We start from the raw sequence: 14,825 nt of genomic DNA, 5'->3' as shown, positions 1-14,825 counted from the left end.
CAGAGGGAATTTTGCAAAACAAATGCGAGCAAAAATGGAGCAAAGATTTAACATTCCCTCAAGAGCAACTATAACCACCTGCAGAGAGGCCCTTCAAAAAAAGGTAGATGAATTGGAAGCACGACATAAAACTCAACACCTGAGTCCTTTCCAATCATTACCTATGGAACTTACATGATGACGATACAATCGCCAAACGACTGGTAACATCTTCGGTTTTTGACATGCGAACGCAGGCATGGAACGTTACATCCAAAATAGAAAAATATCAAACTTTTGCTACTGTCACTGCTGACACTATCAGGTTGTCTGTGTTGGGTCTCACCCTGGGCTGCGTTAATGTTTTCCTGTTACTTCTTTTTATTCTGTCAGTATTTAATACATTTGGTAAAAGAAATGGTTAGAATATAAGGATGTTGTTTTTTTTGTTTTGTTTTTCAGTATATTCTATAAGATGTATCCCTTCATGCTATGGAAAGACAGTTGGCCATGATGCAGGACAAAAGTAAGGTTTTAAAGAAAATGGCCTCCTGTCAACTAAATGTTAGTCAATTGATAAGATCAATCAACTTTAGATTGACTTATTAGTCAATAACTTGCATCCCTATTTCAATGTCATTATCTGTTAAAATGGTTTCTTTGGCTGATGTGAATAATTGTATGTAAAATCACATTTTTTGTTCTCTACCTTGGAGACAAAATAGTGGAGATAATGTTGTCAAACTCAGAGACAATCTCAAACTGTATGGATTTTATATGGAAATCCGTCAAACATCAATGCTAACATTATTGAGTCAAAGTAGCAAAAAATAAATCATCGACTTCTCCCATCACATCCATATTTTTTAGTTTGACTTTTTTTGAGAACTGTTTTCATTCTTCCGCTCCTGGCAACCTGATTTACTTGTGTAAATTTACTTGCTTGTTAGACACATCATATACTAACTCCAACCCAGAATGCAGAAAATTGGGAAATCTTTGCCCATTCTGACAGTTTGAGAAAACAAAAACAAGAGCTTCAGTTGCTGTCATACTTGTTTTGTTGTCATAACCTTGTGGAAAAATATCATGATTCCAGTTTATCTCCATTAAAATTTAAAAGAAAAATGTGTAAGATATGAAGGTCTTTTTGCTTTCAGACGATGAATATTGACTGAGTGTGACATTGAATGTTCATTTGTGAATAATTGGGATGATTAATCGCAAATGATTGTTTTCTTCTTCTTTCCCAGACTTAATAATTATTTAATCATCTAGTGTCTTAGTGTCCTCAATGTTTAACAATTAGTTGAAATAATCAGAAAGTAGGTTGGACACTTCTGCAGAAGTGTCAAAGCATTCTGAGATGCGTGAATCTTCATGAGTGTGAAAAGAGCTTCTCTGTTATTATTCCAGCAACATTTGCATAGCATTTGAATTAAAGTTTATAGGATTGATACATCTATGTGGTATGTTTCATCCTTTTTTTTTGACACCACAAAAAATATGTGACATGGCTGTATTGTTGATTATTTCCCAAAGGCACATATTTTTTTCAGCTATTAAAACACAACACAGATGCCCAGTATTGAAATGACGGTATGAAGGGAAATCCTATTTCAGTAACAAGAAATTATGCCAGTTGTAGTGGAGTAAATCAAAAAGACAAAGAAAAAGAAAAGATATATATTATACATTTTGCCGAGAAACCTTTGAGACTGAAAACTACGACTTAGAAACAATCAGAAGGCTGACTCTTCATTAACTCTTTGTGATAAAGAATTGATTTGACCAAAAAGAGCCTGCTGCTTAATTACAAGCTACAATCTCCCCTAATCAATCTAGTTTTTCACAAAGTGGTTACTATGACAGCCATCTCTACTTCTGGAAAAGCAGATCTAAAACAGTATTTAAACCTACAGGACAGTTAGCAGCATTTCTGGCTCCACATTAAAGGTCCTAATTCATACAAGCGTCACTAACAGCCTTACTACAATGTGCTGCCAGCCTCAAACCGCCCACATTCTCTGCTTCCCTTCCCTGTCAACAATAATCTCCTGCTTGTTTCATATGTCTGAAGGTGGCTACATGCCGTCAGTCTGTCTTCACATGAGTCACAGGGGAACATTTTGTGGTTAACCACACTGCTCTCCAGAGGCAACCTGGACAGAGGATTGTCAGATGAAGAAACACTCCCCAAGACGGGGGACAGACCCTCAAAGATTGTCTTGCCTCTACACACCGTGGGTGCTGAGTGGAATCTTCTGGGTATTGGCTGTGCTAACTAAATTGACATTGGCTTCTAACCTCCAGGCTATCCATCAGTGAAGGGGTGAGCAGAGGCCCTGAGAGGTAACCCTCGAGTCTATTGCATTCCCTTCGGTAGTCGTGGCATTTTTTTTTTACTGCCAGCATGAATAAGACGGAGAAAAAGAAGATCTGTGTGAGGCAAAACATGGAAGAAAGAAACGCTCCACTCGTCTCCCCCCTCATATTTTAGGTGATAGCCATTCATTTCTAGTGTTTTTGGCCCGAGGAGGTTTGTCTTATCTGTTCATTCTCTTTCTCGCATGGGGGAAATAGAGGGTGAGTCTTCTCCAGTCTCCTCTCTCACAGTTGATTAGTAACTCCTGCTCTACCCATACGCTCCAGGGATCCTATGCCAGTTCCCCTTATACATCCCCCTGTTATGCACACACTTCATCCCCGCCTCTCCCCCACCTTCAGTGAACGCTGCCGCACACAAATCTCCCTACAGTCATGGAACAGCAATTGGAGGGAATCGCGCAACCAAGACCTGACATTTGCGGTGCACCTATAACAATGAGAGCTTGATTAAAAGGGCAGAATGAAATGGTGTCACCCTCCACTCATTGTCCTTAGCCCAAGTTAAATAGGATTTTAAACCTGTGCACTGCGGCTGATACCTCCACTGTCAAATTCTGATTGCTTTAAAGCAGCGAGAAGAAAAGGAACGGCTGTTGCAATGCAGGTGTTTAACCGTATGTAAGCGAGGTGTCTAAGGTGACCAAGTTTACACAGAGCGTCTGGGATGAGATAAGCTGGACGCTTAACGCGGGGAGGCAAAGCAAAGCTCATATTGCTTCAGTGAATGCTACGGTGTTTGAAAGGCGGCCAAATAAAGCTGGTTTTTATCGGGCACGGAACAACATACAAAAGAAAGGCGGCAAATGCAATGTGGCTAGTTTTAAAATTGGGATCAAAAGGTTCGAGCTAATTAACCAGCTAAATAAAAGTCCTCCAGCATCATCCTTGTACCCGCTGCTGTTGTTTTTCTCTCTGTCTGTTTTGCTGCATTATTTTTGCGTGCCTATAATGTCTGCAAGGTTTGCCAACATACACAGTGTAAGAGTGTGTGTGGGAGAAAAGAAGACAAATTACTTTTTGTGCTGAAATGTAAAAAAATAATCACCAGATTATCTAGAAAAAAAACTCATTCTAATTAACTATGTTACATTGCAAGCATGACCCTTTAAGCACAATGCCCTTTCATCAAGCATTTTTTTCCTTCCCAAACTGTTTTGAAATGATTTGAGATTTCCAAAGGAGCCCCAAGGAGAACTGCGGTGGGAGTCAAATGGAAAGGACAAGGGCACATAATAAAGACAAATGGCTAGAGCATGAAATTTGATTCATTGCCTTGCTACAGTAATGTTCACAAGGAAATGGCCAAAATTGACATGACATGAATTTCAAAACATTGTCAGAACCCCGCCCCCCAAAGCCTTCTATAATGACTTTGAATACCTTAAAGGCCCATAAGGGGCTTCAACCCAATTAATGCATCGTATCAATCAAACTGTAAATTAATACGTCTTTAAGGTTAAAAACTTCCTTAAGCATACAACACAGGAAAGCTTCCGAGCAACATGCTGAAGGACACAAGTTTTAGAGATGCATGTCATAAGGTTTTAAATAGACTGGTTGCCTTGTGGCTACAAAAACACAATCTCCATTTTAACCCGTGCCTCTATGTCTTCCACATTCGCCAAGTCTTTTCCATTCTCTTTATGTTTGCCTCGAGTTTTCTCTGTGTGAAAAAGAACCCAACCACTGGAAAAAGTTACAACCTAACAAAACCAACCAATTAATTGGGACCAAAATAAACAAACTACAGGTGTAGAAAAAAAACCCTAAAGCTTTTGCTCTGCTTCTCCCTTTGTTTTCTCTGCTCAGATAAATTTAATTCCAAATCAGGACAGCTGCAGCACGTATGGGAAGACACTTCAAAGGCCTTCCAGGAAGCTCTAGACTGAAATGTTACGGTCAGTGGCCTTGTCTGTTCTTTTTCTTTTTCCTCTTCTGTTAAGTTGCAAGTGCAATTGCATCTTCCTGCCTGCTGGTTCCACTGTGTGAACTAGGTGTGAGGAAATAAGATTTTGTTTAAATTAACTGATTGTCAGACTCATTGAAGAGCATTTGCTTGGGCAAAATTATATCAATCACTGGATTTGTCTTTTCAATTTTAGCTTTAGAACTGACTGTGCAATGGTTGTATAGTTACTTTTGAGACAAATTATTAACCAAATTAACCAAAATGTATTTTTTAGTTATTCCTTAAGAATGAATGCACATTAAAATCATTCACTTTAATACCAATCTTCACCTGAATCCCAAATTAAACATAAGTTCCATTCAAAAAACTGGTAACTTATGAATATGCAAAGAAAAAGTGGACATAGTTCGATATGTCTTTGTTTAAAAATTTACCTCAACAGCCACAATCACAATGCCTGTTTTAAAACAATAAAAGTAATTTGTTTGGTATTGTTGTTATTCATTGTAAATAACTACAAGAAATGTCTTGCAGCAGAATTTAGTTGGAGGTTTAACTTTGAATTTGTACACATAAAACAAATTAGTGTGAAGTCATGACTTGTAATTCCTTTAAATAGAAATCAGTGTTTTTGCTACTTACAACATGGGCTGACAGGAGATTCCAGCATTATAATAACCTTACACCATAGTACTACGTTAACCCGGATAATAACTCAATAACTTCAAATAAAATTGTAACAAAACATGGCGTTATTACATTGATTTAAATCAGCTTTACAACTTTAATAGTAATAAAGTTAGTTTTATAAAAGTGATAGCCATTGTACTTTTAGCTTAAAGACCTTGTCTGTGTTTTTCCCAAATGAGCGCATTTAAAAACAGCTGAGCTGGGCTTAAGAACAGCAGAGAGACTGCAGTTTACAGCAACTGGTTGGGCAGGGGCAGCAATCCCTTAGAGCCAAAATGTTGCATTATACCATTCCTACATTTTAAAGTATTTTAATTGGATGACATACAAACATCTACAGAAACCAGAGATTTCTCTTTTTGATTTGAGCAGTTGGTCCACTTTCCCGCCTCTGGCGATCACTCCTACACATTTCTCTTGTTCACAAAAAAACAATTAATTAATGTAAAAGAATATATATATATATTATTAGTTATTGTGTGAAACTTTCAGAAGTGCTGTCCATCACTTAAGTGTTAAGGTACCGCTCCTTCGGGATGCTAAGAGCAGCATTCTGCACAGCAGCTGACTGCAAGGTCACTAGGCGAGAAGATCCATTAACCAGCTAGTATCAGTTTGTCGGACTCCCAGTGTTATTCGAGCAGAAGGGCACAAAGGGATCACTCTGTGCAACAAGCAGGCTTCCTTTCTTTCTGTGCAGAGAACTACTCCTCCTACATTCTGCAATTGTGTATTGTGCATTTTGCTTGTCTTCCATCACTGTTTACATATGCGAGATTAAATAATAGATTTTTTTTTTATCTTTACCATATATAAAATCCAGAAGTGATTTGTAAATCGGTATCACCAGTACGTGTAATAGGTGGCTGATTCTAAACAGTGACTGTGAGAACACTCGCCACTGTTCTCTCTGTTTCTATATAATCAAGATAGTAGAGTTACCACAATACTATGAAACTGGTATTTTCATTCAAAGTTCTAGTCTCATCTTCCGTTATGAAACACGCTGGATAAACGAAAGGCAAACTATGATTTACATGTAAAATTAATGCTCTGTATTATGAATACTAATGTATTTTAGCTGCTTTTCTGTTTCAAACAAAAACAATTAGATCATGAGTTAGTGTAGTTTTCCCCACAACAGAAATAATCAATATATCATGAAGGCATGGCCCAGGTAAATGTAACAACCAAGGTCTAAAAATGTATTTTTTAAAAACCGCAAAAATTGTCCAATAGCACAATTTTTAGAGTTTAAAGTTGTTGTACTGAAATGCCAGAGTTACTGTCAGAGTCACGAAAGGTTTTTTTCCAGCTTCATGGAGTTTAAAGAAATCCAGGCCTGCCACTCCCCCACTTGCTGCTGGACATGGCTGGTTAGCTGGCTGACAGATGGCTATTAAACTTTTTCCTTGCTTACAAGAAAGATAAATTCAGCTATTTGGAAGTTCTTCTCCTTCCCAAAACTCATTCTTGTTCATTGTTTTGGGACTACAGGTGGCAATCTATTAAAGTTGGCAAAAATGTAAACAAAGCAAACGACAACAGGCTGTCTACCTGCAGATTGCCCCACAAGACGTTCAGTGAATATCTCCTTGTAATATTTGAGTTGATAAATGCAAAGTTGGAATATTTTACTCAATAAATGTACTTGCCTAACATTTTTAAAATCAGAATAATTAATCAATTATGCTGTTTAAATACCGGAAAGAATAATTGTAGAGTAACTGTTTTAAATTAATACAATCAATCATGCTGTACTTATTGCACGGTACTTTCACTCAAACCTATCATATTCTGAACATCTTACACCAGCCCATGCTAATTCATTTAGATTTTTTCTAATGCCACAAAAAAGAAAATCCCAGTCATCAGGAAATCACAGCCTTATTTATTTCAATAGGCAGAACCATATGTTTGCAGAGGACCTTTCACTGGTGAGCACCCACTCTGTAGTACGATATGAAAACACCATCTGGTGTGTGAGCATCGGCAAAGATAAGCTAGCTGGGGGTAGATAGGAACCTGGTATGTCACAGGATTATCATACTGTCTGGTAGATCCGCTCTATTAGCCCCTGGTGGGTTGGATTATTGGATGATCATTACAATGTGTGACTGAATTTGGAGGCAGGTACTTGTGCTTCCCTGATGGAGTTTGGGCTTGTTAACACCTCCCATTACGTGTAGATTAAAGTATTTATGACTATGCATCCGTTTCACCTTATCAAGTACACACGCTTTAATTTTTTTTGACTTGGAGTAAAGCTACATGTTTCTTACATGTCCTTCCTGACAGTGTCATGTCTTATGCAAAGCGCAACATTCTCTAGTGTGTTTTAACAGAGTCGCAGATGAGTAGAGGAGACTGCACATTCAGAGATGAGCTGTTCGCTCAACAAAAAGAACATCTGCAGTTTCTCATCAGCAAGATTGAAGCTAATGATGAGCCACGAGTCCGCTGACAGAGAGAAAGGAATTGGATTGTGTACAAGAGGCCCAGTGAGACCGGACATATGTTTTAGAAAATACCGTGAATCGAGTACGACTTTTATAAAGCGTGTGTGTGTGTGTGTGTGCGTGTGTGTGTGTGTGTGTGTGAGAGCTGAGATGCAGATGCCTGATAGTGAAGGAGACAGAAAATGGGCCCCGTGCTATTTCTTTTGCACTTTGTTTATCCCATCTGAGCTTATACATGTGGATGAAGGAGGCGCACGTGAAAGCAGGTAAAACAACCACACTGTTCCTCCCATTTCAATCTTTGCTTTCACTTACAGATAATGGAATTACACATCAAAGAAGCCTCTCTGTGTATCCAATTCTTCTGTGACCTCTACGAGCCTTTGTTCATATTCACCACAACAACTCCCCGGCCCTCTGCGTCCGCCCGCAGCCTTCTCCTTGCTCACTTTATATCTCTGTCAAGGGAGAGATTAAATTTTGATGAAAATGAAATATTCATTTCCACTAAGCAACTGATGGCCATCTTAATTTGACAAAACTTTTGATGCGACATCCTCATTGTTCGTTTTCATCACCACACGCATCCTCTTCCCCACTCTTCTGACCCAGCTACACTGCTCTCCTTTGGGTAATCCTCCATACAAGCACCTCTGTTTTGAATCTGGCTTTGTTGAGATGTAGAATCCTAAAGTACCATTACAGCTTGTTGCATGCCGCTGAAATGTGCCTAAATCATTTCAGATGAAACATTTGCACACACCCAGTCGATGAGGATCTCGGGGAGGATGTGAGTGGAGAGTGTGCCGCTCGCAGCTCCCTGCAGACGAGTGAAACACATGAAAACTTCTCACAGCCTTCTCCTGCTGCTTGTGTGGGGGTAACAACAAGCCACTGAAGTGCCTCCGCGTGTTTGAAGATTTCAACTAAAAGAGGTGACCGCAAACCCGATTTATCCTGCTGAAGCTTGCGAGCAGCTCGTGCCGCACAATGTGGCTTCGAGTGCTTGCACATTTGTCAGCTCGCATTGAAACTTTGAGGCTGTTTCAAAGACAATAATGAAAGCGGGGGAGCGTTGCCTTCTCAAAGCATTTTTTGGAAAAAAAAAAAAAAACTAAATGAAAAATGTATGCATGCAGGTGTTGTAGGGGAGTAGCGAGGAGTGGAGATAATGAAATAAACATAAAATCATGAGGGAGCTTGGTTATGTGGCACTGATTAAGTGACTTAAGTATAAAACAGATAAAGTAATTGATTATTCAATAAATCCCTGTCATACAGTGACTAGCCTCACACACAGAAAAGTGACAACAAATGATAAATTAGTCTCATCACTGTACTGATAAAAGAAACTGCACATAATATGTGATTATCTTTGTATAATCTATTGATAGACACACTGGGGACAATAAGTGAGGAACATGTCCGCATTTCTGTCTATAACTATATTTTTAATGAACCTAACACTATATTTCAGCAACAGTCAAAGTAATCCATGTGTGCAAAAAGGCGAAACAAACAAATCATGTTATGCATAATAAAGTTTTGAATACATACAGAAAAGAAAGTGCAAGGCAAAGAAACCAACAAAATAGCTTAGGTCTAGTTGGCCCTTCCTATTCTGTCCTTATCAATGCAAATTAATTCATTTTATATCCCAGCCAACAGAAAAGATTCTCTTTACCAAGGTATCAAACAATAATCAACCTATGGTTTCTAAAAAGCAAAGAACCGATACTGCTGCAAAAAAATACTTTTGGCACAGACGGATCTCTAAACTTCCGAGTGCACCAGTTAGCACTAATCGTGCCGAGGTCATTATTCCTTTGACCTCAGGAACCAAAAGAATATAAAATTGTTGTTCATGTGTTTAGGACCACCCCAAAGATAATTTAAATGAACAGGTCCAATTTTTCAATGACGTAATTCATTTCACACCTCTTACACATCTGTCATACAAAACTCCACAGCTGAAGAAAAGCATGTTGACCGCTAATTTAAATCTTATTGCAAAAAAATGCAAACAAGCCAGAGAAATACTACAATAATAAGATCAGCGTGTACAAGAACAATTAGGAGGAGGAAACAGTTTGTGGGGAAAAATAAGTCAAAATCGCTTCACACTCCACTTACTTTCTGTCATACCTAAGCAACGCATGCAGCATCTTTGTAAGGAAAACACCTGGATTTTTTTATGACCCAAAAAGTTTTTCTGCTGACAAAAGTCAGTAGCTGTTCCATATCATTCAAATTTTATTACAAATGATTTATGCATTTCCAATGTATTTGCGTTGATTACTTGACTTGTCATCAACATGTCAAAAGGGTTGAAAGAAATATATTTCCCAAGAAAAATTAATTGTTCAATAAATCATTTCTTTCTTTTATTTTTTAACTTTAACTTGCAACAATGCTATTTTCACATATATATCTGAATTAACACGGAGGCTAAAAATAACGAGTGCATGACATTTCTCAAATGATAGTAGAATGTGGTTATGGAGAAAGACAAAAACATCTCCATTATTATTGTCCTTTTGCCTCTCCAAACATGCAAATTATCTAAAAATATTATTTGTGAAGGAAAAAATATCCCCTCTGCTTCCGTGATCACTTTTTGTCCTTCTTACAGAAAACGCTCCATGCTCTGCTTAAACGGCTCCTTTATGAGATAGGAGGCTGCAAGACATGTCAGGAAGGAGGGAAAAAAAGAATTGCAAAGGGTAAGCAGAGAGAAACTAAAGAGAAACGCAGCATGTGAGAGGACAAATACAGTAGAAATGGTCTTTTATTCCCTCCAACAGATAGACGCTGCTGAATGATACAGAGCAACCATCTGGCATCAACTCGGAGCAATGCACTGTAAAAGCACTAAAATCAATGGCAACAACTCCACCTTGGATGCCCACCATTACCCAGATGGTGTACTTGGAGAACTGCAGGCCACCTAACTCAGAGCAGACACGGCACAGACACACTACCGCCCACCTCGATGAATTTCACTGGTTCGCTGGGGTTGGTAACCAGTGCTGAGGAGTAACATTAGCCACACTGTGTTGACTATGAGAGACCCCTCTGTTGGCCACTGCAAAGTGAGTGAGAGACAAAGAGCGCCCAAACAAACTACAAATCTGAAACCCCCCCCCCAAAAAAACAACAGGAAATATAACCCACCAACAACTCCTTCAGAAATCTTCTCAGCTATAAATAATCTGTGCACTTATAGAACAAACTTTTACTATCAGTAATATTACATATGCATTTTGCATGATTTATGCACATACTAAGCTCATGTGGGAGTAGTTTTTAAAGCAAATATTATATTCTTGTATTATTTTTACATAGGAAAAAAAAAATTAATTAAGCCAGTCACTTTGCACAAACACTTTCTTTAAAAATATAATATCAAGAGATATGTATTGTGATTATTCTTTTCTTCTCTTTGGTTATTAAGGTGAAGGAACCTTTTCTTGCATCTCTCACCTCTTGGCACACACACTCACGTTTACCGCTTCTGCAACACAAGCAATGACAGATCCTATAAAAAGCAATGGTGCTATTGTAGCACATTTCTGGGTAAATTTGTCTTTGCACCTTGACATTTCTTTTTAAAAACAAAGCTTGTCAAATCTATTTTGGGTCTTCATTTCAGCTGCTGCCACTTGAAAAGAAGATCATAGAAGGAAAAGAAAATAACCCTTGACCCAAACAATTTAAGTTCAGATCAGTAATGAGAAAACTTTTGAATTTGTGCAGTTTCTGAAACGTCAATATGTTCTGAGCACAGTGATGTGAAAAATCACAGCTTGCGCTGGGCCTCCCTCAAAAGCTGGATGATGTCTCGTTTTACACATCACTGCAAACAAGTTACACTTCGTGTTTTCCATTTCTCTAGATGTAAATGCTAGAAATATATTAAAAAATAAAGATAAGCAACATTCTTGACTCACTGTCCTCTAAAATCTATTTATCTTTAACTTGTGCACACCTCACATATATATTGGGCACCCAAGAGACTTGCAGAGAAATTATTATTTACAATAACAGTGTTGATGATGGGACGTACCAAACAGAAAGACAATTTCCAGCTCTGAGAATGCAAGATATACCAATTAATCCACTTTAAGCCATCTGGAAGAAAAAAAGCCCAGTTCCTTTTAAGATGGTCTTACCCCCTGACTATACTCTGGCTGTAGTGGTGGCATTTTAATGAGGGGGCTACTGCTATTTTTGAGCAATTGTCCTTACATCATTCCACTAAACGTAATAAACTATACCCCTTGTGGCAAAAAAATATAAAAGAAACATATTGATCTTCATTCTGTCCCTGTCTCTTAGTTGCACACAATGTTTTATCACATGGCCAGTCTGCGAAAGACAATTCTCACATTGTTTCCTCAGTGAGTGATTTGAGAAAGAAAGCTAATGAAACTTGGCTTCATCATCTTTTTTGTTTTTCTCTGTGGCGAGATATAACTGATGGGGACAACTTTTACTTAGTGTTTGCCAACACTTTTCATGCATTTGACTTTTGCGCAAGTATTTAATTCAATAACATTTTCAAAAACGCGTCCTACTATTTGGGATTGCATGAAGAATTTATGTTTTAAACTTTAGAAGGGGGCTATTTTTTTCAAATACAGGAATGCGTCCTTATAAAAACATTTCCAGGAGGCAATGTGAATATAGCCGGTGACTCAACACGCTGCCCGTAGAAAATGGAGCACACAAGGCAGAGTGCATAGAGGTCACACAAGCCCACAGTGTTTCCTTGCGCGGCACCTGAGTGCAGAAGGCGTTCACAATTTACTCCTGCAATGTTACTTATCGGCACTTTCGCTGAGATTATTTCTAAATATTCACACGCCCTTAGCGTTTGGTGAGAGGCTGCTCGTTTCCACCAAAAACTAACTGTGACTCGCGCGTAAATGTGATGATCTGGGAGCAACTTCCAAGGTTACATCCAAACCTGAGTGAGTGCTCGCATGAGTGGATACAGCTAATATGTTTCCAACTTACCAATTCGTATAACGTGAGGCATCCCGCAAGAGTACTGAATCCAAAAGAGGAATGCAATCAGCGAAGTCCAATATTCCCAAATCGCACTCCGGGGAGACAGCCAAGTATTTCGCATGGTTGCAAAGTCGTTGGATCCACTTTTTTTCTCTCTAAAAATTCCAAAGATGAGTCAGAATAGCTCATGAAAACTGAAATCTACTACAGAGCGTGTGTGGATTTGGGTAAAATGCGACAACTCTGCGCTCATTGTTCTTGGTGCAACATTCTCCTCGGGTTTCTTTTCTTTTTTTCTTCTCACCAGTCTTAGAAAGAAAGATGAGAATAAGCCCCCCTCCGTCCCTCGCAGGCGGATCAGCGAAAACACCTGCTTCTGCAGGCTGCAAACAATCACCCCGCAGGAGTCTCTCTGTATACCCTCCTGCACACGGTGCCGTCTGTCTACAGGCAGAAAAGCCGAGCCGAACTCCTGCGCTTCGCTGCGCCACTGTGGACGACTAGAACTGCGCCTGCGGAAGTATGGCTCTCCTCGAATGATTTTTGTCTTCGTCAGCTCGCACTGTGATTGTTGAGAAATTTCATCATACTTCGGTGACTCAGAAATGCTTCTCCTAGTTTAGTCACTCCAGTACTGATCGCTTCACTTCTGCAAACTGCTCCGAACGCAGGGAAAGGAAACCCGCTCCGGTCCGGTTGCGCACCGTCATTTGGCAAAAGAGTCACTGAGGAAGGTCCATCTGTTCAAAGAGATTCTTGCTACATCGCTTTAAATTAACGAACGTTTTACTATGTGTTGGTTTGGGATATAATGCGGGCAGCCGTGTATCTGCGTGCGTCTGACGACCCTGCTTCCACGGTGCCACTAGAGGCACGCGTCGTTACGCATTGCTGTCAACTATGTCCAAGTGTTCCGTGGAGGTGAGAGGGATCCGAATCACCACCCGGTTCTCTACTTTTCGGAATTTGTCGGCGCTTTTGTTTCAGTCCATACATTATTTCTCGTCCTTACCATTTTTTTTTTTTTTTTACTTTTTTGGTCCGTGCATGTTTTGTTAATTGGCTTCTCTGACCTCAAACATGAAAAACAAAAGCAAGGGTTTACTTGATTTGTGTTTTAAAATTAAAATATTACATAGACATGCGATCTTTTTGTATTTGGCTGTCAAAAATTATTAGTTGGGAGTTAAAATTAGGTTAAATTTTTTTTACTTATTTAAAACAAGAAAAGATAATATAACATAATGTACATGGCAAAGAAAAACAAAAATTGACCTGAATATAGTGAGGTCATGCTGTGTCATCCATGGTATTATATGATCATACTGAAACAAATAGAGGGGCTCTTAATTCTTTGCACCTCAAAAGTGGTGCCCCACATCATTTTTTGTCACAAAACAAATTTTTAGTTTGGTCACAAGTAAGTCAAACTTCCATCAAAAAAACAAAACAAGAAAAAAAGAAAAACCTTCCCATCCCTACCACGCATGGGCATTGACGTCATGGAGGAAATATAGCTTTGCTAGCCTATGTTGAGGAGTAGCAGAAGAATGATAAAGTAGATGATTTTTTTTTTTTTTTGGTTTATCAAAATGGATGCAACAATAAAACAACATGGTTGTTTGTTTTTCACTTCTGGTTTTTCGTAGAAAAGTCCAGTTACTAAAACGTGTGGATCATGTTCACGATAGAATGCAAGCAAAAGCAAAAAGGTGAACACTTTCCCCAAAGTATCTCTGCAGCAGAAATACTTATGGAAAATAGGTTTCAGCTGAATGTTAGACAAAAAACCCCCCAAAAAATTCCAGCCAATTATTAGTCACTCTTGGTGTGTGTGGTGGCACGAATGCCCTGCAGCGTCTTTCTGCTTGTCCTGTTGTCCATGTTTTCATCACTGCAAAGAGTCATCAAAGACAAACTGAAAAAATGTTGGTTTCCAGGGTTGCGTCCAGAAAGTTTTGATTGAGGTGGCCAGATAGGGGCCACAAATAATCTTGGAGAGGACCCACCACAAACAAAAGCCGTAAAAGAATTCATACAGCCATATTGCTATGGAACAGTTTAAAGGTTTGAATAGAATACTTTTTTTTTTTTGTATTTCACTCATAACAACAGTATGAATCTATGCAAGCATAACTCTGCACAGCAACTTTGCAAAATTTATAGAATTCTAAAGAAAATGATATTATAAATCCTGTCATTAATCAATCAAATAAAACAATTGTCTGCTTCGAAAAAGAAATAAATTAATAGTATAAATAGTATGGTTAGTTCAGGCGTCAGAAATATACATATTAAACCATCAGACACATAAAACTGGGATGCACTATAGATAGATAGATAGATAGATAGATAGATAGATAGATAGATAGATAGATAGATAGATA

The 14,825-nt window shown here is 38.6% G+C and overlaps 1 protein-coding gene across 1 annotated transcript in view; it reads right to left on the bottom strand.

Annotated features, from left to right (window-relative positions):
• Positions 1 to 13,479, bottom strand: part of grik3 (glutamate ionotropic receptor kainate type subunit 3) — a 120,600-nt gene extending 107,121 nt beyond the window's left edge. Inside the window, exon 1 of the mRNA XM_008431115.3 lies at positions 12,445 to 13,479. Coding sequence (XP_008429337.1) covers positions 12,445 to 12,559 — 115 coding nt within the window. The 5' untranslated portion in view covers positions 12,560 to 13,479. The remainder of the gene's footprint in view (positions 1 to 12,444) is intronic.
• Between the last annotated feature and the right edge of the window lie 1,346 nt (positions 13,480 to 14,825).

Source organism: Poecilia reticulata, chromosome 16 (genome assembly GCF_904066995.2).
Source record: "Poecilia reticulata chromosome 16, P_reticulata-male-v2, whole genome shotgun sequence".
Classification (NCBI taxonomy): Eukaryota; Metazoa; Chordata; class Actinopteri; order Cyprinodontiformes; family Poeciliidae; genus Poecilia; species Poecilia reticulata.
This window is presented reverse-complemented; position numbering and strand designations above follow the sequence as displayed.